Source organism: Leptonotus elevatus, chromosome 12, assembly GCF_054856555.1.
Source record: "Leptonotus elevatus isolate MCC_2025b chromosome 12, RoL_Lele_1.0, whole genome shotgun sequence".
In the NCBI taxonomy this organism is placed as follows: Eukaryota; Metazoa; Chordata; class Actinopteri; order Syngnathiformes; family Syngnathidae; genus Leptonotus; species Leptonotus elevatus.
In genome coordinates this window covers 19,237,763-19,262,160 of record NC_141250.1, presented here as the reverse complement: position 1 = coordinate 19,262,160, position 24,398 = coordinate 19,237,763, and the positions used below count along the sequence as shown (strand labels likewise).

Here is a 24,398-nt window from a genome sequence, read left to right as displayed (position 1 = left end):
AACCTGATGAAACATACGGGGGGGGGGGGGGGGGGGGGGCTTGAGGCAGCTGATTGGTTGGCACAAGGGATCGGGCTGATGAGAGCAGGTGAAACCAAAAACCTAAAGAACAGGACAAGACATGGAACACAAGAAAACGAGACATGAAACAAAATGAATATCTAAAAAAGCAGGAGCAAGATTTAGTCATACTTTATCAAAACAAGTCATAAAGTGGATGAAGTCCGCGGGGGATGTTCCAAGAAAAAAGTGGAATTTCCTGTTGAAACTGTTGAGAAGAGATCATTTCTACAAAAAAATACTAATAATAAAATAAAAATCGTAAACTGATGAAAATAAATTATTTTTTTCTATTTTAAAAATGCTTTTAGAAGAATAAAGTAATATTTTTCGAGATTTTTTTTTATATACAAAGTTATGAGAATATTTTTTTCTCTTTTTAAATGATCAACAAGAGTGAGGAAATAACGCAGGACAAAAGCGTTCTACAAAGAAAAAAGCCTGAAAGAGACAAAAAAAAAATGAAATGTGCGTTAAGATCTACAATTAGCCTTTGATGCTAACAATTAGCATCAAGGGAATATCAACATGAAAAATGATCCAATTTCATTGTTGGTGATTCCTCTTCAGTTCTCTCAAATACTGAAGGCGCTTGCGGTTAAAATTTAGTGTTGAGTTCCAAGTCTTGTTTTTGCTTGTCCAGCGTGTCGTCGCTGATATCGTCATCGTCATCGCTGCTGCGTTGTCCGTTCTGATCGTTGCCGCAGATCTTGTCCAGCTCCTCGACGTTCACGTACGTGTACAAGTGAGCCATGACCGAGAAGATCACGCACACGGCCAGCAGCAGAACCGCAAACAGCGCAAACTCTTTCCACTGCAACGCGCACAATAATGAGGCCATTAGTGCGTGTTGCTAATGAATGCTAACGCAAATTAGCATAGATGCTATGTCACATTTTTCCATGATAAAAGGTGAAGAACACCTGTTCAAGCCCTGCGCCCTCCGCCACGATCAAGACAATGACATTGCCGAAGGCGACGGTGAGCAGCCAGCCGGCCTGCAGGACCGACTTCATGTTGGCGGGGGCCTGCGGGGACATTCGTACTCAGCTGCTATTTGAAAACCGCTTCCTGGTCCTAGTCAAAACCTGGACTGGAAGCCAAACCTGCGAGTAGGAGAACTCCAGGCCGGTGATGGAGAACATGACTTCGCCCGCCGTGATGAGGACATACTGGGGGATCTGCCAGGCCACGTGTACGTTGTTGGCGTGGACGTCCTCCATTTTGTGAGCCGTTATCCTGCCGGACTCCTGTGAAGACCAAAAAAATAACCTACACATCGAAAGAGTGGGATGAGGCTGTTTCGTGTCCAAGAGGGGCGAGCTTCCTGACTGACCTCCAGTAGGACCACGCTGTAAGAGGCTCCGAAGTCCAGGAGCCCGAGGTCCAGGTCTGGGCAAGTCTTTGACTTTAAACTGCAGCTCACCTTATTATACCTGACACAGTACACAGGTTGGAAAAAAACAAGAAACACCTGTCTGGTATAAGTGGTTGAAATTTGATAGCAAACAACAGCTTCAAACCAACATGGCTGACTTCCTGTGTCTTATTGAGCATACCTTCAAGAGAATTTTTTGTGGGTCTACCCATGATAGACATGTCTACCAAATTTCATGTTGCTAAGTCATACAAGCTTCAGGGGCTGAATTTTTAAAAAAAAATCAAAACAAGCCTGGAAATGGCCAAAATGGCCTGCAAATAGCAGCTTCAAACCAACATGGCTGACTTCCTGTGTCTTTTTTAGCATAGCTTCAAGAGACTTTTTTGTGGGTCTACTCTTGACAGACATATTTACAAAATTTTATGCTGCTAAGTGAAACTGTCTTCCTGGGCTGAATTTTCTAAAAATTCGAAGCAACCCTAGAAATGGACAAAATTAGGTGAAAAAATTCACTTCAAACCAACATGGCTGACTCCCTGTGTCTTTTTGAGCATACCTTCAAGAGACCTTTTTGTGGGTCTACTCTTGACAGACATGTCTACCAAGTTTCATTTTGCTAAGTCAAACAAGCTTTGGGGGCTGAATTTTCAAAAAATTCAAAGCAAACCTGGTAATGGCCAAAATGGCCTGCAAATAACAGCTTCAAACCAACATGGCTGACTTCCTGTGTCTTTTTGAGCATAGCTTCAATCAACCTTTTTGTGGGTCTACTCTTGACAGACATATCTACCAAATTTCATGTTGCTAAGTCAAACAAGCTTCGGGGGCTGAATTTTCAAAAAATTCAAAGCAAACCTGGTAATGGCCAAAATGGCCTGCAAATAACAGCTTCAAACCAACATGGCTGACTTCCTGTGTCTTTTTGAGCATAGCTTCAAGATACTTTTTTGTGGGTCTCCTCTTGACGGACATGTCTACCAAATTTCATGTTGCTAAGTCAAACAAGCTTTGGGGGCTGAATTTTCTAAAAATTCAAAGCAACCCTAGAAATGTCCAAAAATGAGGTGAAAAAACTCACTTCAAACAAAAATGGCTGACTTGTGTGTTCTGGCATGGCTTTCGAGACTCTTTTGTGGGTCTTCTCCAAAATGTTTAACTAGCTTTCTGGGCTGCAGTCATTTACATGCGAGACATGAAGTGATGCCACAGTTCACTCACTCTCCCTGCTGGACAGTCTTGTTTTCGGAGATGCCGTAATTGGCGTCGACGTTGAACAGCTCGTCTCCCACGGTGACGTTGGCCGCCTCCGACAGAGTGTTGATGAACCTGCGCGGATCTGCGCTAGCTTAGCTCAGCATAAAAAATGACAGGCCTTGTGTCGTGTGTGACATTTTTTACCTGAGAAGAGGAGCTCCTTCGTCATTTTTCTTGATGTGGTCCTTCACCTGGATAACAAAACGTCAAACTTTCAAAAACGGTTAAACAACGTATCGCAATAAATTTAGTACTACAGCGTTTTCATCAATTACCTTCAAACATGTATTTAGAAAAAAATATCCAAATTCACTTTACAGGGTTTTTTAATTTTTGTGTCACTGTTAAAGTTATACAAATTCTCCTTTAAAAAAAATACTACTAATACATTCTCAACACAATTATAGTTGATTATGTTGACAGCTAAAACAAAAAAAAAGACAATTTTATTAAAAATTCATTTTAAAAAGCTTTCGAGAATTTGTGTCTTTTTCTTGTGACTTTGCACCATTCTTTTAGTCGTACAATTTTTTGGTGTGCTGCGTCACTCACCAGTCGGCAGCGTATTCCGGTGTCGGTTGGCTGCAGGATGAGACTGTACTCCTCCTGCTGGCCAAAGGTGACGTTGCAGTGAGAAGTGGCCCCTTTGTAGTGGACCTCCACACTCAAGTTGGTGACGGGCGCCCCCAGTGGCAGCATCAGGTACTCACCAGGATCCTGATACAAACATTTAATTTTATAGTAATACTGTACTGCAATTTATTTCACCAAAAAATAAAAATAAACAATGCATTATACGATACTGTGACATTTAATCTAACAAAAAATATTTATGAAAACATTTGATTCTTAAAAAAAATCTGACTTCTCTAAAGAAATACAAAATAATTATAATATCAAAACATCGATTCTATGACATTTTTATTTTTGGAAAAAAACAATACAGCATTTCATCTTGGAATTAATTCTTGTATTAACTGTTCTTGTGTTAACTTTATATGTTAAAAATATGTTTGGAAAAGAGAGAAGGTATTTTGTTTTCTTTATATATATATATATAAAATTTTAAAAAGCCAAACATTAGGATTTTTTTTCCCCTGGCTACCTGTAGGTACGGAAGCGTCTCCGGAAAAGGCTCGCCTTCAGGGAAGTAGAGACGGACGTCCCCTGGTGCCAAGTTGAAGACCTGCAGCAGGCAATTGCCCGCCGGTGCAGGTTCCACCACCGTTTTCTACAACGTGCAGGACACCCAAGTCAACATCCGCAACGTGACCGTTTTCCAGTCACATTTTTAATTCACTGCACTTGATACAATAACACGAACATTTGTTTTCATCCCCTGATTGGTTGGTCAAAACAATCTCATCTGTCATTGACGTACCACCACTTGGACCTCCACCAGGGCGGCGGCACCAAACGCCAAGGCAGCAAAAATCATCCCGATGGCCATTTTCCTCAGTGGCCTGAGGAAAATGGGTGCGGGGGGTTATTGTATTATAACACCGGTTATTATTTTATATCGTCGTTAAAAAGGTGATGATAGGAACTCACGTGATGCTGATCCTGCAGAAGGAAACCAGCGGGTAAATGAACAGGTCGAACACGGGAACAAATACCAGAATCAACAGCGCATTCAGTGTCTACCAGAGAAAGAAAAAAAAAAGTTGGATGACTTGCCATTAGATGCTAAATTTAACTCTCAAATACAGTTTTTCATTTAGCAAAACATAAAGGCTGCCATTTTGGATCAAAGTGGCCATTTTAGGCTCATTTGGCTCAGTTGGGAACCCAAGATTTGTTTTGAAAAAATCAGCTCCCAAACCCAGTTTAAGTTAGCGACAGAAATTTTAGTATACATGTTTATCATGAGTAGACCCACAGAAAAGTCTCAAGAAGTCATGTCCAAAAACACACAGGAAGTCTGCCATTTTGGCATGAAGTGGCCATCTTTTTGGTCACTTCTTACAGTGCTTCGGATTATTTGAAAATTTGGCCCCCAAAGCAAGCTACACTTAGCAACATAAAATTTGGTAGATATGTCCATCATGAGTAGACCCACAAAAAAGTCTCTAGAAGTCATGCCCAAAAGTACACAGGAAGTCTGCCATTTTGGCATGAAGTGGCCATCTTTTTGGTCATTTCCTACAGTGCTTCAGATTACTTGAAAATTCGGCCCCCAAAGCCAGTTTGATTGAGTGACATAAAATTTGGTAGACATGTTTAACATGAGTATATTTACAAAAAAGTCTCAGGAAGTCATCTCCAAAAATACACAGGAAGTCTGCCATTTTGGCACGATGTGGCCATCTCTTTGGTCATTTTGGTCATTTCTTACAGTATTTCAAATTATTTTAAAATTTGCCCCCCAAAGCCAATTTTACTTGGCAACAGCCATTTTGGTTTGAAGTGAGTTTTTTCACCTAATTTTGGCTATTTCTAGAGTTATTTTAATTTTTTAGAAAATTCAGCCCAGGAAGACAGTTTCACTTGGCAACATAAAATTTGGTAGATATGTCCATCATGAGTAGACCCACAAAAAAGTCTCAAGAAGTCTTGCCCAAAAAGCCACAGGAAGTCTGCCATTTTGGTTTGAAGCGGAAATTTTAGGGTCATTTTGACCATTCAAAACTGAACTAGTAGATTTTTCCATCTGAATGCTACCAAATATGAACACCAAACTCGACTCCACTTAAAATAATCTCAATAAGGTTAGGACCTCTTTCTCAAATTTAGAATATGACCTTTTGATCTTAACATGATACGTTTTTGTCAGGAAATAAGCGCAACCAAAAACAAAAAAAACCGGGTTACCAATTTGTAATACCATTTTCTTCCACAGGAGGTGTGAGTGAGCACATACCTGCATTTGATCAGGTTTGATGGAGAAGGCTCCCTGTTACGGAACACAAAGAAAAACCAATAAACCATTAAACTTTAACTCGAAAAATCTATCAGGAAGTGGATCGAGCGAGATATCAACACACGGATGATCCATTTGGCTCGTAAAAAAAAGTTACAACAGACAATGATTACATGGAATAGAAGCATAAGGAAGCACCAAACTCACAAAAGCCATGTTCATCCTGGTGGCCTGCAAGGTCCAACGAGAACCCTGAGAGCAAACAAGGCATTGTTAGCATCGTTCGCGCTACGTTGAGTCGACAAGTCGGGTTCCGAGACCTGCTGATCGAACAGAGCCCAGAACATCGGCAGAGGGATGTAAAGAACCAGGACCCGCAGAACCATTTTGATCTCTGTGATCAGACGCTTCTGTTGACACAAGTCAAGAAAAAACGAGTATGATGATGTTGTTTTTTTAAATACATTTTTTAATATGTATATAAAAAAAAATTCAACATTTAAAATAAATTTAAAAACATTTCTAAAATTATGAAAAATTGTTTGGGCAATAATGCTATAAGGGTAACGATTTATTTATTATGATTTCTTTCAGATCATAGTAGAGTTCATGAATAGGTTATTTTTTGCTATTTTTTATTTTTTTAGATGTGCGAAAATATGTGACAAAAAAAATTGTTTATTCAGGATAAGTGTCTTATTATGTTGTTGATTCCAAAAAACATTTATTTGAAATATATTTATAGATATTTGTTGTGCGTCTTTTTATGTTTTAGCACTTAACAGCGTCAGAATTTCTCAACAAAGTCCGACACGATCAAAGGATAAAACGTGAGTCTCATTCAGAAGAAGCGTGCTATTACTTCCGTCCATCCATCCATTATCATTATTATTGATCTTCTACACTACTGCATGTTGTAAAAACTTTAGCTGTTAGCATTAGCGATACAAACATCATACCGAGTACATGTCCTCGGCCCAGTCCAGCCAGTGTTTCCTGCTGGACTCGTACTTTGCCCTCCTCCAGCGGTTCTTGATGGCAAACTGGCAGTGAAAACAAATTTAAAAAAAATAAAAATAAAAATTTCTACGTGAAAATCAATCGCATTCCCTGGCAAAGAGAAAAGGATAAACGACGACAAAGTGTTTGATGACTCACGCCGATGCAGTTGCAGACCTCCATCAAGATGTTGCCCTGTGGAGGATTTCGCCGGTAGAGGCTGCTGCCTAATATGAACACGACTGTACGGAAAACACACATATAAGCAACAATTGTGTGTTGCCACTCCCGGGTGAATTTACTGTCAAATTAAAACATCAAACAAACACAATCACACGTCGTGTATTCAAAACATTAAAGTCGGTTTGGCTTAATGCTAATACATTATAATAATAAACAGTTAGCATCTATGTGGCGGTGTTTTAACCTTCTATTTCAACACGAACAATGGAATGGAACGGACCTTCTTTATCCTCTGCGAAGAACGACTATTACTGCAGCTTAGTGAAGAGTTTTGACTGTCCACGCACGTCCTTATTGATTCCAAAAAACACTTATTGATCCCCACCCTCCACAAGGTGAGATATTTAAAGATCTTGTTGACATGCCGTCTAATTAGATTACTGTGATCATGGCTATGCTATTAACAGCCACTAGGGGGGCATATTTGTGAGGATGCAGGGGTTTTTTTTGAGTTCGAGCATGACTATTATTTTGTTATTATAGTTTTTTTAAGCAAATGTAAAAAAAAAAAAAGCATTTAAATAATTTTCAAACACGTTGACACGACACTCTCGCGTGTTTTCAAGCGACGCTTCCGTTGTGGCCTTTTTGTTTAGACTGCGAGCGGCGATCCGTGCAGAAGGACGGCGATGCGCTGTCGGAAGCGGTGAGGATCACCCGCTCGGCCGAAAAGCGAGTGAGAACGCGCACGTGTTATTTTATGCATATCTTGTCCATATATAAATATAGAATAAATTCATATGTAAATATTTTTGGTGTAAGTTCTTTTTATTATTATTTTTTTTACATAAATATGAAGTAATAATATAATTTTTTCTGCTTTTATTTCACATGTAAAAAAAAATAATCATTTGATCATATTTATTTATTTATTTATTAGTAAAGGTAAGTCCAAGAGGAAGTGCTCACCCAAGGCCACCATCATGAGAGCGGCGGGCACGCCGAAGGCCAAAGCGTAGCAGTCGCCGCCAAAACACTGTACGTCTCCTGTGACGGTGGAGGGGAAGGGTTTGGGTGAGTGGTTGGGGGGGGGGGGGGGGGTCAACACCGGGCACCAACACGAGTGGGTAGCAAACACTGACCTCTCAGGATAGGCGTGATGATGGTAGACAGGAGGCTGCCGGCGTTGATTGCCATGTAGAAAATGGAGAAGAACTTCATCCTCTCCTTGACCTGACAACAACAAATACGAAAACTGGACAGTAAATGTAATTTAATTTCATGTTGGAGCCGTGCAATTAATCGAAATTCAATTATAATTTCAATTATTACACTCCACAAGTACAAACACAACATAATCGTAACCAAAATTAAAAGATTATTAACACTAATTTTCAGTGGTTTCAATTTATATATTTGCACCTTTTTTTTATGACTAATTTAATAAATCTGGCTTGGTCCCAAAAGAACTTGCAAAATTATAGTGTTTCAAAGAAATTTTTGTATTTGTTAAAAAAATAATAATAATTCTACCCCCCAAAAAATGATGGTCCTAATCGTGATTTCAATTACTACCAAATCGATTGTGATTAATATTTTCTTCAAAACCGAGCAGCCCTATTTTATGTATAAATTATAATAATATAATTTGGGATTCTTGTAAAATTTTAAAACTGTTGGGTGCAAAATAACCCAATTTTGGTCAAAAATGGCCCCAAAAAGGTCCGACGACCTCGGCGACTGCATTCCTCCTATACAATTTCTCCACTCACGTGCTTGTCCTGGAACTGGTCACCCCCGAAGGCGGCCACGCAGGGTTTGATCCCGCCGGTTCCAAAGGCGATCAGAATCAGGCCCGCCATGGATAGAGCGCTTGAACGCACACACACGGACATGAACTGTCAATCAATATGGATGGAGCGGATCCATCCGATTGGTCTATGGGCGTCCGTACATGTGCGCCGTGTTGCTTCCCACCGTAGGAATGGCGCCGACCGACTTGATCACATGACCCAGCACGTAGACCACCGACAGGTAGATGATGGTCCTGCAAGTTAGGTTAAGTTACACTGGGAACAAGTTTGTTGGGGGGGGGGGGTGTTCGGAGGAGACGTCGAGACTGACTTAAACTTCCCGAGCCAGGAGTCGGCGATGATGGCGCCCAGGACGGGCGTGAAGTAGCACAGGCTGCTGAAGGCGTGGTACACGGCCGTGGAAAGGTCCTTGTCCCATCCCAGGTACGTCAAAAAGTACAACGTCAAGACCGCTAAACAACACAAAGGCAACAACATCAAAACATGCAGCAAAGTGGAGATTGTGGAGTGCAACACTGCTGCAAAGTAACAGGATGCTTGTGATGACTCAGACGCATGTGAGATGAAGGACACGTCCCGAGGACTGGTTGCGGAGCCACTCCCTAATCGCTAAAAAAAAAAAAAACTTACGGCACAGTCAACTTTCTGGATTGTCATATTACCGGCACTCAAACTGCCTAGCTCACTACTGTCTGTCCTATTCACTTTTCTGCAGCAAAAAGGAGACTGTGGAGTAGAATAAGGCAGAAAAGTGGAGACTGTGGTGTGCAATACTGCAGCAGTAGTGAGAGCATGGAGGATGATGAAGCAAATATGGAGACTTAGGAGCAGAAAATTTTGAAAAAGTTGCACTGCAGCAAAGCAGACACTATGGAGTACAATTGGCGCAGCACAGCCTGTGGAATGTAATGCAAAAAAAAAAAAGAGACTATGAAGTGCAGCAAAACTGGAGACTGTGGAGCAGCAAAGTGGAGACTGTGGAGCAGAAAAGTGGAGACTGTGGAACAACAAATTGGAGACTCTGGAGCAACAAATTGGAGACTGTGGATCAGCAAAGGGGAGACTGGAGCAACAAATTAGAGACTATGGAGCATCAAAGTGGAGACTGTGGAGCATCAAAGTGGAGACTGTTGTGGAGCATCAAATTGGAGACTGAAGCGTAATGCAGTGAAGCTGAGACTGAGATTGTGTGTTGAGTGTAACTGCAGCAAATTGGAGAATGTGGAGAAGCAAAGCCGAAGACTGGCGTATCAAGTGAAGACTGTGGTCGCAAATTAGAGATACAAAGCAACCAAATTGAAAAGCGCGACATACAACAGCAGCAAAATGGAGACTGTGGAGCATCCAGTTTGTTCGTATTTCTTTGCGTGCGTACGCGTTACCTCTCATGCCATAGTAGGAGAAACGTTCGCAGAACTCGTTGACGACGATGAAACAGATGCTGGTCGGATAGTTTGTCCCGCATAGTTGCTAAAACAAACAAAATCATCAGATTTTATAACTGCAAAAATTATTTAAATGTAAATCGTAAAATATATAAATAATACATTGCATCAGTCTGTCGGGGTAAAGAAGAAGTTGAGCTGATAAAACAAGTTGACCTCCAGCACATCCGGGAAGTATTCTTTTACTGTAATATACCGTTTTGCGATGGTTTTGTTTTCTTGGAAAATCACAACAAAACTTTAATAAGTATAAATTAAGTATGACTATTCTAAAAAGATGACAGACAGTACAACCTTTTCTTGTAAAAAGTGTCTTTAAAAATATGACATCATTCTTGTAAAATTCTATATTCTTTTTGAAAAAATATAATTTAATTCTCCTAAAATAGTTGTTTCCTTGAAAAAGTATGACAACCCCCCCCCCCAAAAAAAAAAGATTATCTCGAAGAAAAAAAGATGGGTTTATTTTTGTAAAATGGGGGTTGCGTCAACTCGGCGTCCAGCACGATTTGTGCGATGACACATAAACGCACCACCACCAATGAAATTAAACGATTGAAAAGTGCGAGGCGTTCAAAAGAAGTTGGAATTTTCAGCTAAAAAAAAAATGTCATCGAAGCTACCGATTTGTTGTCGGATGCAAGCGCGCGCGGACTATTTTTGCAATATGATGCCCGTTTTATCTAGGAAAAAAGAATCCAACTTTCATCTTGAAAAAAAGTTTTCATTCTCATAAAATAGTAGTTTTACCAGAAGGTTGAACTGCAACGTGTGATGAGTTCACGTACTCGACCGAAGGGTGGGAATTTAAAGTCAAAGCGAGGCCAGGGTGAGTTTTTTTTATTTTATTTTTAACTTTAAACACGACTGCAGTTTTATCTAGAAAATACGTTATTCATGCAAAATTACTCCACTCTCGTAATATTATGGTCCTTGTATCCCGGGGCTGAAAAAACCCCCAAAAACGTTATTCTCGTCATACGCATTGACGTGGAGTTCCCAATAACTAAACGACCAAGAATTTCCAGTGACAAGATTGAAAGTAACGCCACCGAGTTGAATAAAAGTTACCGTTTTCTTTACCTTGCTCATGTTGACGGCGTCGTGCGTGCAGCTAGTGCAGAGTAGCCCCCCAAAACTAGAGAACACCCACCAACCACCTCAGACTCTTTCTGCTCCTCCTCCTCGTCGTCGTTAACTAGATTTTTTAAAATTACAACTTTTCCTCCAACACGACGAAATAATCATGTGATGACGTCAGGAAGCATATTCGATTAAATTTTTTTTTTAAAAAGTACACAGAAAGTCTTGAATGAGAAACTATACGAGCGTGGGGAGTTCCTCGTTTGTTTTGTTTTTTAGTTAGTGAAAGGATATGTCACGTGACCGGTAGTTTGTGCGTTAACATGTGTGGGGCGGAACCAGCAAGAGACACTTCATTAGGTATACAACCAGCCTAAAAAAACAAAAAAACAAAAACAAACATCCATCTTAAGTCGAACTTTCAAATACAATAAAAACTTTTATATATATAAATAGCAATTGCAACAAAACATTACATACACAAAACCCACCATCCAAAAATGAATTAAACAAAAGTTTTCCTAATTTTATATTTGTAACATACAAGTACATTCAATAAAGCATAAAAGATTAAATAGCAATAGTTTTGTTTCTAAATCATCTGCATGGCAGTGGCTGCCCCACTCAAAAACAAAATTGAACAAAAATGTAAAAAAAAAAAAAAAAGAAGTCAAATTAAACCACATTTTAAAATATGGCAACTATAATGACGAAGCGCTAACCAGATGTAAAACAAAAATGCCATTTTAAATAACTCCAAATATGTGTTTATGTCTTTTTTTATTGAACAAATGTACATCAAAGTCTGTTTGATCCACTTCAACAAAAAGAAGAAGCACATATTGCGATTTTTCTTACAGTTCATAAAAAGTATTTTTTTGCCATTTTGTGGAAATTTCCCCCCCAAAAATCAACTCCCTTGATACTCCGCCACAATTCATTATTATTAACTGTACATATAAACAACAGATTTACAACTGATCTGAATGTAAAATCTAAAATAATCTGTCTTTAGTAAAGAATGTTTGATTCTTACATTCAATGTCAATCAATGATCTGATTGGTTGAAGTCCAAGGCAGGCCACGCCTTATTTAAATGTGTCACACACACACACGCACACACACACACACACACACAAAAAGTGCTTGTTTGTTTTCTATACTGAGCCATGTCCCTCATCCTCGTCTGTCCATGAAGATGAGATTGATGGGCGTGGCCGGGCACAGCAGGGTCCTGGTGATGGGTTTGACGGTACCGGTGCTGCTTGGGTCAGGCCTCACCTCAAAGCGAGTGATCAGCTTTGGAAAGCAGACAAGAGCTCAGTACCCCAACCCTAATTTCAAACCCTATCATGATACTCTAATCTTAACTCAAAACCCCAATTTGAGTCTCGAACCCTTGTTTGAAACCCTACCGTGGACAGCAGCAGGTACATCTCCAGCTCGGCCACCCGGCGACCCAGGCAGGCGCGGATCCCGAACCCGAACGGCACCGATCCGAACGGGTGTTGGTGCTGCTTGATGTTTTCCTGCCGCAGCCACCGCTGAGGCAGGAAGCGATGCGGCTCGGGGAAAACGCTGTCGTCGTGGGAGACGGCGTAGTGGCACAGGTGGAACAAAGTCTGCGGACGGGAGAACACGGAGCTTTTCTTTGACAGTTTAATGTCAAACTAGGTCTGATCTAGATTTAATCCGTCTGAAATCTGGATGTCAAAGGAAATGCAACGGGTAAAGTGTCATTCAAGATGGAATCTGCATCAAGTATCGTGCAATCTGGCTGCACATCTGGATCAATTCTAAAGTGTAATTTAACGTGTTCAGACTCTTGGTCTGATCCAGATGTACAATTAGGATCAAATTTGAATCAAACCTGGGCATCAGTATCATACAATTACAATTAACATGTCCAACAACCTGTATATACTTCTGTCAAATCTATCAGATGTGGATATTTATAACCAGTTTGAATCCAATTCTAATCCGCAATGTATAATTGGTATCAATTTGACAAATTCAGACAATCATCAGATGTGGAAATTTGTCAAAGTAATGTCAAACCAGGTTTTACCCTCAACTAATTAAAAAATTGCAAAAAAATATCAGACCAGGTTTGATCCAAATTGCACATTTGGTATCAGTCTGATTTGACATGCTCAGTCACTTGTGTAGCTGTCAGATATGTCGTAGGTGAATATTCGTCAATGTAATGGAAAACCAGGTGCAATCTAAATTTGATCCAGATTTGATCCAGATTGCACTTTTGGCATCAGTGCAAACGCAACATGTAATGTCAGAAATGTCATAGGTGAATATTCGTCAATGTAATGGAAAACCAAGTGTGATCGAGGTTTGATCCAGATTTGATCCAGATTGCATTTATGGCATCAGTGCAAACGCAACATGTAAAGTGAGACTTAACATATTTAAAGACTTTTATATCTGTCAAATATGTCATAGTTGGATGATATTTGATAATTTCATGCCAAATCCATTATCATCCAGATTTGATCCAGATTGCACTTTTGGCATCAGTGTAAATGCAACATGTTACGTGTCATTCAAAATGCTTTGACCCTCCCCATTGACACGCTGATTTATTCCTTACCCTTTTGGGAAAGAGATGATCTCCCACCACAATCTCGTTTTCCACCGTGAGGCGAGCGTTTCCTGGCACGACGGGGTAAAGCCTGCGGCAACGACACAAAACGTGGCTGTAAATAGATAATAATAATAATAATAATAATAACGCAGGTATTGGGCAGGGCGATTTCCCGCTCTCACCGCAGCGTCTCTCTAACGACGGCCTTCAGGAAGGGCATCCGGGCGATGTCTTCGGCGGTCGGCATCCCACGGGAGGCGGGACAAACGGCCGACACTTCCTGGTGGAGTTGCTCTTGGATGTCAGGCTCCCTGGCCAGATGGTACAGAGCCCACGAAATGGTGTTGGATGTCTGAAGAAGAAGAAGAATATTATGCTCATTTTATATACGTTGTGAAATAATAGATTTATTGTGAATCACACAATTCAATGATTAGAAACAAAACGAGTCAAGAGCATTTTGTGAATAAAAATGAAGCGAAATGTCGTATTTTGAGCGCGACCGTGTCGACTCCCGCCAGCAGGAGTTCGGTGACGCTTCCCAGGATCTCGGTGAGGCTCATTTTTTCGCTGAGCAGCAGGTGGGTCAGGTAGGCGCCCTCCACGTCGCCATCCGTCTGCTCCTTCCTCCCCAGCTCCTCCAGCTTCTTCTGCACCAGCTCCTCGGCTGCACCCAAACAAATAAGCAAACGTGCAAACGGTTTAACGCACACATGGAAGGAAATGCTGATGGAGTAAATCGTGGTAAAAAAAGATCACAAATAGGCAGACTGCTTATTTAATCTCACGCTTTTTGTGCCATCAAAAAGTTTTTTAAGGAAACCATAACATTAATTTTTTTTTTGTACATATGTGGCATATTATAGCTGATTTAAACTAAAAATTCATATTTGTCAGTTAATTTTTTTCTAACTTTGAGTTATATCTGTAGATGATTGCTATACTTCATGAAACTGAACTTTATTGTATTCTCTTTAATTTGAACTTTATTTCCAATATATATATTTTTTTTACCATTTAGTAGCTAAGGTCACCAGAATATTCAAACCAACATAATTATTCCTAGCTGTAATTGTACATATTTGGTGGATTTGATGTAATTTAATTGTATATTTTATTCAGTTTGAATTACTTTATTTTCATTCAAATGTACATTTAATAACATGTTGTATGTATTTCAATTTAAGTAAATTTTTGGTGCCCCTGTGTTGCTAATTCAGGTCACCAGAATGTCTGCACATGTTGACTAGAATTGGACACATTAAATTACATTTTAAATGTGTTAAAATTGTGCACGCTTTTGCATTTAATTTAGGCAAATATAAATTAAGTTTTAATTGTAGGGTTATATAGTTCATTTTAATGTTATGTACATCATGCTAGCTTAGCAATTCTACAAAAAAGAATGTGGTAAGCTGGCTCCCTCTAGTGGCACAGAAGAGAATCGCCACTTTCAACACTATTTTGAAACATGTAGGTACATGCAGCACATTTTCAATAAATAATTATTTAAGAACAGTTTTGCATTTACCAATATTTAATAATGTGCTGTAGGGTTTAATTAAAAATTATTTATTGTAATTGAAATGTCATGTCGCTGTATTGGTGCCGTGGTGGGCAATGAACTTTGTGCCTTGAGGGAGGTCATAACAGACCATTCTGTGTATTAACACAGATCAAGTCATCACGTTTGTGTTCATTTACTAATGTCAACTATTTTTACTTACTGCACACGTAATCATTAACAAGAAGCTAGATGAGAGAGATACACGCACGCACACTTTCACTTACAAAACAAAAAGTTTTAGTGATAAAAGTCCGAATTCTTTTGCCAACCCAATGACGTTTTTTTTTTTTACATGGCAGTGAAATGATTTTAGAATATTGTGATTGCGCTTACGAACGCATATGCTTGAGTGCTACATGTGCTTGCGCGTGGTGGGCTCACAGAAGTTGAAGAGGTGGTCCCAGACGGCCACAAACTTGTTCCAGAAAGGCAGGTAGGGCCAGCAGCGCTTCGGGAAAAAGATGACGATGGAAGACAGACGGAACATTTCCCCCACTGCCCAAATGAACTTCTGCGTCTCCGCGGGCATGTCCTGCTCCAAGCAGCCCAAACGCGTCTCAAACAACACAGAGCAGATGCCTGAAAAAAAAAAAAAAAGAACAAAAAAATGAAAACTTGGCAGCACAAATTTGAATCGTTCCTCTGGTGTTTGTTACCTTCAAAAGCAAACTTGTAAAGTTCTTCGGTCATGTCGTGCACCAGGTCGGCAGCGCCGCTTTTGTTGTTGTTGTTGTTTTGGCGTAAGCGGCAGAGTCGATGGACAAAGTCGTCCACCACCAGGTTGATGGTGTCGGCGTAGGAGGCCACGTGCTTCGGCTTCAGCATGCGAGGGTTCAGGATGCTGCGGATACGGTACCAATTGGCTCCCATCCTATAAACGAGAAACCACAAAGAGTTAGCTTGAAAGCTAACATGCTAACAACAATAATGTTAGCGTAATATAACGAATTATTATACTGCAGATTTTTCTTCATAAAAATCGGACTTTAACTCATTCACTGCCATTTTTTATTGTACATTTTAATTAATCGTGAGTTAACTAGTGAAGTCATGCAGTTAATTACGAGTAAAAAATGTAATCACCCGAAGCCCCTAATTTTTAATACAATTTTTTTCATCGCGTCAGGCAGTTAATTTTTTTTATTGTAATTAATCCATTACTTTAATAGTTAACTCACGATTAATCACAAATTGTATATCTGTTTAAAATGTACAATAAAAAAAATTCTAGGTTTTCATACTCTTGTTAACAAAAGTGGAAAAAATGTTAAACCACAAGAAATAGTTTAAATGAATTTTGACATCTATGGCTGTCAATGGCAATGAATGAGTTAATATCTTAAAATTCTGACATTCTTCACATAATAATGAGGCTTTTTTGGTGGGGCTAAAAAAAATATATATATATTTTATTTACAGTACTCGTACTCCCAAAACAACTTTCCTCAAAACATTACAACTTCCATCATTTATTTCTTAGCTTTTTATTTCTTTCACTCCTCGTGTTGCCGACAAAGCATGTGGGGAAAACGTCACGGTACAAGTCAGACAGGAAAAACCGAATGCCGGCAAAGCCCAAGAGTGGATTGTGGGGCGCCGTGACGTGGGCTGAAAAAGCGGAGTTGTTGACACTCACTCGGTGAGGGGCCCGTGGGCTTGGTTGCGGACCTCTCGGTAGTGCCTCCAGTGCGGCATGTCGGTGCGGACCGGATGTCGGCCCTCCTGGCGCAGAACCTGCTCGATGAGCTCGGCGCTGGCCACGTTCACGACCACCAGGGGCCCGTACGTGGACTTCCACAGGGGTCCGTACAGCTTCTTGTGCTCGATCTGGAAGCAAAGACCCACCTTTATTAAAATTGCTAGAATTGCCTCATAATAATATGACAATGGGGGGTTTATTGTTCTATTGTTTTCCCTCATATCACAACTTTTTTCATTCCATTTTTTCACGTAACATTCTGACTCAACTCTTAATGATATTCAGATGGTTTCATTTTCTCGTTATATTAAGTGTGTCCTTGTTAATATTTTTATTCCTTTAACGTTTGGATTTCTTCTCAACTATTTAACTTTTTCCTCATAACATGTATTTTCATTCTCATAACATTACGACTTTTGTTGCGACATTCCAACTTAACTAAAAAGTAGTGGGACTTTCTCGTCTAATTTTTTTATTTCATTAAATTAGCTAATCTCGTAACATTATTTAACTAATAATTTTTTTCTCGACAATATATTTCAGATTTGTATTATCGTAATGTTAAGTTTTCCCCCCATATCATTATTACATTCTTTATTTATCCATAATTATTAGCATTTCAAATCAGTTAAACATAATGACCCCCCCCCCCCCCATAATAATCCAACTTTTGCCAATAACATTTTTGTTAGCATAACATGATTTTATTTTTGTTGCATGCAAACTTTTGCTTGACTTTTTGTTAGATCACCAAATGATCCCCGAGCGCAAGTCCCTGCTGCTGCTGCTGCTGCTGCTCACCAAATTTTACCCCACTCAGATGGGTGTGACAATTAGTGGTACTTTAACTTTAACATTGTCAACATGATGACTGTTTCTTACACCATACATCACAATTGTGTTGCAACAAACCTTTTTCTGGTAGCATTACTTTTTCCTGTAATAACACAACTGTTTCTTCTTATTATCATAGCATTACAACTTATTCTACTAAAATTTAAACTATGTATTTTTCTCCATGCTATTTTAATCCTGTAACATTACGACTTTTCCCATATACTGCTACTATATTTTACTGGTAAAATTTATATCATATGTAATATAGTACTTATGTAATATGACTTTCATCTAGAAGACTACAGCTACTTATGTGATATCATACTTGACATTAAAACTTTTTTATGTAATATTTACTTTTTCTATTGTGTAACTTGTTGCCCGTAAGATTTTTAATATAAAATCAAGATTTTTTTCTTTTTCTAATTAGGGTAGAAAAGTAGTAGGATATAGTATGAAACGAAAACATTTTGAACTTGGGAGTCAACATTGAATGTCCGCGATGAATGAACAAAAGTGTCGGGTGCAAAAGAGGACAGCAACAAAACAACCACACAGAAAAAAAAGATCAAACCCTAAATTGAGAGGCGTGAAGGCAGCCTGGCCTAACTTACTTGCATCTGCTGGGTGGTCTGGAAGTATCCCTTGACGAAGAGCCAGTAGAGCGTGCTGAGGAAGCTCGGCCCGCCCAGCTCGTCCATGCCCTTCACCCGGCCGACGCCGTCCGACACCGAGCCGGTGCAGGTGGACGACGAGTGGCGGCTCGCGGGTTCGCCGAGCTCGGCCGTCGCCGGCGTCGTCGTCGTCTTCGCGTGGATCCAGCGGCGGGGCCGGCAGGTCCGCACGCCGAAGCCGGTGACAACCTTGGCCAACATGTCGCTCTCTTCTGCCGCGGAGCTTGTTGTTTGGTTTTCTTTTTCTTTTTGTTGTCGGCAAATGGCGCAGCGTGCTGGGAAAATATGCGGACTTTGACACGGTGCGACCCACTTTGAACACACAATGACATGAAGGAACACGTTACTCGGATTAACGTGTTCAGTTCAGGATTTGAGGAACGTTGCATTGGTGCCAAAAACAATTCATGCCACTCACCCCACCAGGCATTTTTCACTGGAAAAACAGTTGCGTCAAAAAAATAACACAATTATGCCTCGAAAAGAAACAGACCGCTACTTGGGTCACTTTCACCTAATACTTTTTTTTTGTACTTTTATATATTTTTGCACTATTTTCCTCCCTTGGGTTGTTTTGCTAGAGAGAAAAAAATGGGTCAAAATGACCCAAGTGCAGTCATGCAGGCAAACTTTTGCTCTCAGGAATCTGCGTTTGACTTGAAAATATAATACTATTTTAGTGCAACAAGTTTAAAATATTCTCATTTTTGTTATACGTCACTTACTAAAACCTAATACTGTATATATAGAAAATAGCTGAAAATAATGTTATACAATTTCATCATTAATTATCAACCGTGACCATGATTAGGCTACATTAAGTACAATTTTAAAGTTAATTATTTTTATTTTATCATTAGTGAATGAATAAAGCGAATGTAAAACTATTATCAATGTATTCTCCTCATGAAATGATCTATACTGAATTACAACTTATTACGCTAAATCTTCAATGCATAACTATATCAATAAAATAATCCATTCTCATTTGCATAACAAAAAGTTTCTAATCATACAAATTTTTAGATTTTATTCAGTATTACCTGTTGAAGTGGCAGTGTTAAAGTGGTTAGCCCATCTGCCACACAGGTCTTAAGTTGGGGGTTCGAATTCAGGCTCCGTCCTACCTTTGTGTAGTTTGCATGTTCTCCCGATACTTACCTCAGTTTTCTCCAACATTCCAAAAACATGCATCTTCTTCTTTTCCTTTCGGCTTTTCCCTTTAGGTTGTTAGGTTATTTTAAGACTAAGTTCTCTTTGAGTGACAGTGTGAGTGTGAATACTTGTTTGTTTAAATGTGCCCTGTGATTGGCGTGCGACCAGTCCAGGTTGTACCCGCAACTCTCACCCAGAGTCAGACAAGGTGGACTCCAGCACACCTGCAGTATAGAAAATAGATGGATGGACCGCTTATTTTGCAGGTTCTCTTCATGAAAGAAACATGAGTAAATAGTAGTAATGTCGTGTACTCAATTAAAATATTTTATTTCTCCTTTGACAAATGCTGCAAACAGGACCGGTGCAATTCAAAAGACACCAACGCACAAGAGGGGGAAAAAAGAAAAAGAAAAAAAAAGAAAGGAAAAAAAGTGGCGCTCAGCGGTGCCAACAGCCTTCCGATTGGTCGAACTATTGACTACTAAAACAACATCACATATATTGTTAGGCCATTCACCGCTAGGAGAAATAAATTAATGATTTGGATTCAAGTATTGCAGGTTTAAAGCTACGAGGCATCACTGACCTGATCTAGATCAATTGGAAAAAAAATAACAATGACGATAGCTACGTAAACAACTAGCTACAGTGGCAACTAGATAAGTGAGCGGCTGGCTATTTTAGCAACAGGCCACAGAGGTTCCCTCAACGCGAATGTCACAAGCTCAATGCAATAACAATGCGCTACATCAGCAACCAGGAGATAGCTGGCCACAATGGATGTGGTAGCAAGTGGCTACGTTACGATTACAAAACTAGTAGCAATTACACATGCTAGCAACGTTAGCAACTAGCCATTGTAGCAACTAGATACTAGCAACAGACCACAGCGTCAACGAGATATATTAGCAGCTCGCTACATTAGCAGCAAGCCACAGGGGCAAATAGTGACACTGTCAACTCGAGGTGCCAGCAATTAGCTCATTAGCAACAAGACGCGGAGATAACTAGCTACACTGACAACTCGATACGATAGCAGCATTGGCAACTACCCACAGGATCACGTTGCTACACTTACAAGTACTTGTGATAGCACTGTTAGCAACACACAAACTGTAACTAGCTACATTGGCAACTAGATACACTAGCACAGTATACAACTAGCCAAGGAGTTAATTAGTTATACTAGAGACTGCATGCACTAGCACTGTTCGCAACTAGCCACAGAGGCAACTTGCTACCATGAACACTAGATAAGTGAGCAACAGCGGTAACACACAATGGAGGATAACGATACTATCAGCGGGATACGCCATCGCTGTTAGCAAGTAGCCACACTGGTGACTAGCTGTGCTAGCAGCTGGCTAACTTGCAACAAAACACATGGAACTGCCTGTAGTGTCAACTAGCTAGTTTTGTTGATCAACCATACTTTACTTTAGCATTTGCTAACCTTACCTCTTTGACTAATGTTTCTTATGATTCATATATTTAGTTTTTTATTAACGTTAGTTTGTCATTGCTAATAAATTATATTTTTGTGAAATAGTTTGTAGGTTCAGGCCCTATGTAAGAACATAATTTTATGGAAACCCTGAGCTACGGCGCTAACACTTAGCGTAATTTAGCCTTAAGGCTGAATCGAGTTTGATCAGTGTGTGAACATTAACATGATATGAGCGAATGAACGAACGAGCGGAGGCAGCGGTTTGGAATAAAATAAAATAAAATAAAAGTTTATGTATGACATGCGACCATGTAAGGCACATATTGTAAATGACCCATGTTGAGCCACCACAGTGGCGCTTTAAGACTTGATTGGCGGACATGATTAAAAAAAAGTAAGAAAGAAAAAAAAAGAAAAGCTAGAGTGTCCCAAGATTCATGAACACATAATTACTTAAATTATTCTGTAAAACAAATAGAACTGATCAAGAGAGAAAGAAAAGAAATGGAAGTTAGCGGACATCTTGGCTGGTGATTGGTCAGTCACTTTCGCTGCCCGATTCGCTTAACTGGAGGTCACTTTCTGCAAGACAAAAACATCAAGCGGTGACGTGAAACAATGTATGAGACTCATGGTTGGCAAATGATGGCAGAATGTAAAATCTAAAAGTGTGGTCAAAGCGTGTCAAATGTGAACGCTTCTTTGCCTTCATTTTGTGAACAAACTTTGGTGTTTGACTGAAAGTTTCACTGTAGTTTTTTTATTCCCTTCTTTTAAATTGAATACTTTTTACATGTAATGAATTCACTTTTTTTCTCTAAATTAACATTTAATGTATATACTGATTTTGTATTCACTATGGCTGCAGTTTCTTCTCATGTAAAATGTACACATTTTAATTAACTTATTTTACTAATTATTTTTGATGTGGTTCACCATGCTAATTTTGCACTTCAATATATTTAATTTTATTTACTATATCATTTGTCATTATTATAATGATTATTCTAATTTAATTTACTATCACAATTTATTCTTCATTTAATAACAATGTTAACAGGTGTTTGTTTACTCACTGAGCGTGTTCATAAGCCCTCCGCCTCCTCCCCCTCCCCCTCCTCCCTCCTGCTGGCGGTTGTTGTTGGTGAGGATGGGCATGCTGTGGGCTACCGCCGCAGTAGGGGGCGCCGTGGTGCCGGTGCCACCGGCCCGCTCGTCCTCCGAGTCGCTACTGCTGGAGCTGCCGTCGCTACTGGAGGACGAGGAGCTGTTGGAGGAGCTGGCGCTGCTCATCTGGTCCATGACGCGCGCCTCCGCCATCAGCTCTGCATGTCACAACACAATTAGACAATGACCATTGACTTGCATCACACAAAGAACAAACTTGGGCAGGTAGGTAGAAGTTGCCACCTTTCTCGATGTCGTCCAGGGGCGATGGAGGTGATGCCTTTTCTTTGGGCGGAGAACTTTTGGATCCTGCCGAGCCCTTGGTTCCGGTTCCATTTCCACTTCCGCTGCTACCGCTACCGCTGCTGCTCTTCATCTGCTGGCCCAGACGACTTGTCTGCTGCTCCATGCGGGAATGAATCTTACTGCTGCCCTCAGCCCTGGAACACAAAAGAAAAAGCCAAAGAAAAAAAGTGAAGCGCTACTTAAGTTATAGCATGAAACAAAAACAAAAAAAGTGTCGGTACCTGGTCTTCTTGACTGCAATGTTGCTGCTGAGCTTCTCCAGTCGGTATTCGCCGGTGTCGTGGTTGACGATGAGTATACACTCCTTCATGTACGAGCGCTTGGAGCCCTTAAAAACTGTCACTGGAGCGCTAGAACCCTAAAATAAAAACCATTAAAAAGTGTTTATCAAATTATTTCTACTTGTAGAGACCTGACAAAGAAAATACTCACCTCTAAATTGGGTAAAGTGATGGTGACTTGCTCTCCTTTACCCACTTCCAGATCCCCTTCACAGGCTGTATCAATCGAAGCTGGTTTGAAATCATCTGGGGTAGAAAGTGGAGCATTTTTAATTAGATTAATTGTGGGTGTTTTTTTGTTTTGTTTTGGAGAATGGGAAACAAATGTCCCGAATGGGCTTGGCAAGTCAAATTTTGAAAAAAAAAACCCCACATCTTCATTCATTTAAATTCAGATGTGTTTTGTTTTTCATGGAAAATGTGGAATTTTGAAAAATTTTGGGAATTTAAGGAGGTGAAAGACTTTTCGAAACGGCATGAATAAGACAACCATTTAAGTTCGACTAGTAAAAAAATAACTGAATTAGATAAATATGGAACGATTTATTTCAAAGTGATTTGTTTCTATTGGAAATGTGTAACTAAATGAAACATTTAAGAAAATCTCAGATTAAGAAACACATCGACGTTAAACAAAACACCACGCAAAATAACCGAGTTTTTAAAAGTTCTGCCATTTGCAATGGTACCGTCACTGAACAGCCACAAGATGGCGGTATTGCCTTCACTACCGGTAGGCTAACACACGAGCTAAAATTTGACAGCTGCTACTGGCAGTTGTCACGGTTAACAAACACAGTAAACATAAATAAATAAGAAAAAAACGACATCGCCGTGAAACACGAGGCCAGAACACATGGACTCAAGAGGCGTTTTTTGTTGTTGAACCGGCCCTCTTACAATGAAAAGGAAATAATCTGCGAGCTAGCATGCTAACTGTTAGCCAGTGTGGGGAAGAAGAAAAAAGCACACACATAGCATCTGAAGCGTTCACTTACATCGCACGGTGTGGTAGGCACTTTTGGGGTGCTTCTCGAATGTCTCCCCTAATTTCAAGACGTGCTCCTGGTTGTCAAAGTTGGCATAACTTGTTCCATTCATCCTGAGAGTTTCGCTGAATGAAAAGTTTTGGCTGCTTTTTTTTTCTTCCTTTCAGTCATTCGACGGCCATGTATCGTAAGGTGCAGCGAAGCTCCGCCTCTTCATCTTTCTGATTTGATCGAGTGGACAAAGAGTGTGCCTATTGGTTCACAGACTGTCAATCAAAATGACGTCTCTGTTAGTCTTAAAATGAAGGTAAAATGTGTTATTTTGCTGTAGTATTTCACAAAATTCTTTATTATATCATTGCAAAATTATGGGGTTTTTATGTTTAAATTTTTTAATTTAACAAACAATCATATTTTATAATCTGTTTTAGTTTTGTCATTCAGATGGCATCAATTCTCATCAGAAATAGGCTATGTTCTTTTTGGACTGAAGTTGCTGTCTTAGCCAATGGACAATTCTGCAATGCAACGCAAGGCAAATGCTTCCTTTACACGGTGAAAACAAACGGAGTATTGTATTTCTTTTTTCCTGTGA

At 39.8% G+C, this 24,398-nt stretch overlaps 3 protein-coding genes across 4 annotated transcripts; all 3 read right to left on the bottom strand.

The window, feature by feature from the left end:
- Positions 1-31: 31 nt before the first annotated feature.
- Positions 32-11,335, bottom strand: slc15a2 (solute carrier family 15 member 2). Its single transcript, XM_086091591.1, has 22 exons — positions 11,080-11,335; positions 9,934-10,021; positions 8,862-9,003; positions 8,692-8,784; positions 8,510-8,609; positions 7,880-7,970; positions 7,707-7,784; positions 6,714-6,796; positions 6,515-6,598; positions 5,876-5,965; positions 5,763-5,807; positions 5,556-5,588; positions 4,247-4,335; positions 4,077-4,158; positions 3,801-3,926; positions 3,248-3,412; positions 2,840-2,886; positions 2,660-2,767; positions 1,397-1,496; positions 1,167-1,310; positions 984-1,088; positions 32-874 (listed from the first exon to the last, which is right to left on the bottom strand). Exons 1-22 carry the CDS (start codon positions 11,086-11,088, stop codon positions 659-661), a joined length of 2,118 nt encoding a protein of 705 aa, XP_085947717.1. The 5' UTR covers positions 11,089-11,335; the 3' UTR covers positions 32-658.
- Positions 11,336-11,590: 255 nt separating this feature from the next.
- Positions 11,591-19,761, bottom strand: cyp27a3 (cytochrome P450 family 27 subfamily A member 3). Of its 2 annotated transcripts, none has more exons than XM_086091593.1 (9): positions 18,396-19,761; positions 16,882-17,072; positions 15,902-16,116; positions 15,627-15,824; positions 14,182-14,345; positions 13,861-14,030; positions 13,685-13,790; positions 12,495-12,701; positions 11,591-12,378 (listed from the first exon to the last, which is right to left on the bottom strand). In XM_086091593.1, the coding sequence occupies exons 1-9, from the start codon at positions 18,654-18,656 to the stop codon at positions 12,256-12,258; spliced, it is 1,635 nt and encodes a 544-aa protein (XP_085947719.1). In that variant the 5' UTR covers positions 18,657-19,761; the 3' UTR covers positions 11,591-12,255. The 2 variants fall into 2 exon arrangements, with proteins under 2 accessions (XP_085947719.1, XP_085947720.1); XM_086091594.1 differs by having other exon boundaries at positions 13,685-13,766.
- Positions 19,762-19,916: 155 nt separating this feature from the next.
- On the bottom strand, positions 19,917-23,990 carry eaf2 (ELL associated factor 2). Its single transcript, XM_086091597.1, has 6 exons — positions 23,813-23,990; positions 22,966-23,060; positions 22,755-22,891; positions 22,471-22,667; positions 22,137-22,385; positions 19,917-21,642 (listed from the first exon to the last, which is right to left on the bottom strand). Exons 1-6 carry the CDS (start codon positions 23,913-23,915, stop codon positions 21,599-21,601), a joined length of 825 nt encoding a protein of 274 aa, XP_085947723.1. The 5' UTR covers positions 23,916-23,990; the 3' UTR covers positions 19,917-21,598.
- Between the last annotated feature and the right edge of the window lie 408 nt (positions 23,991-24,398).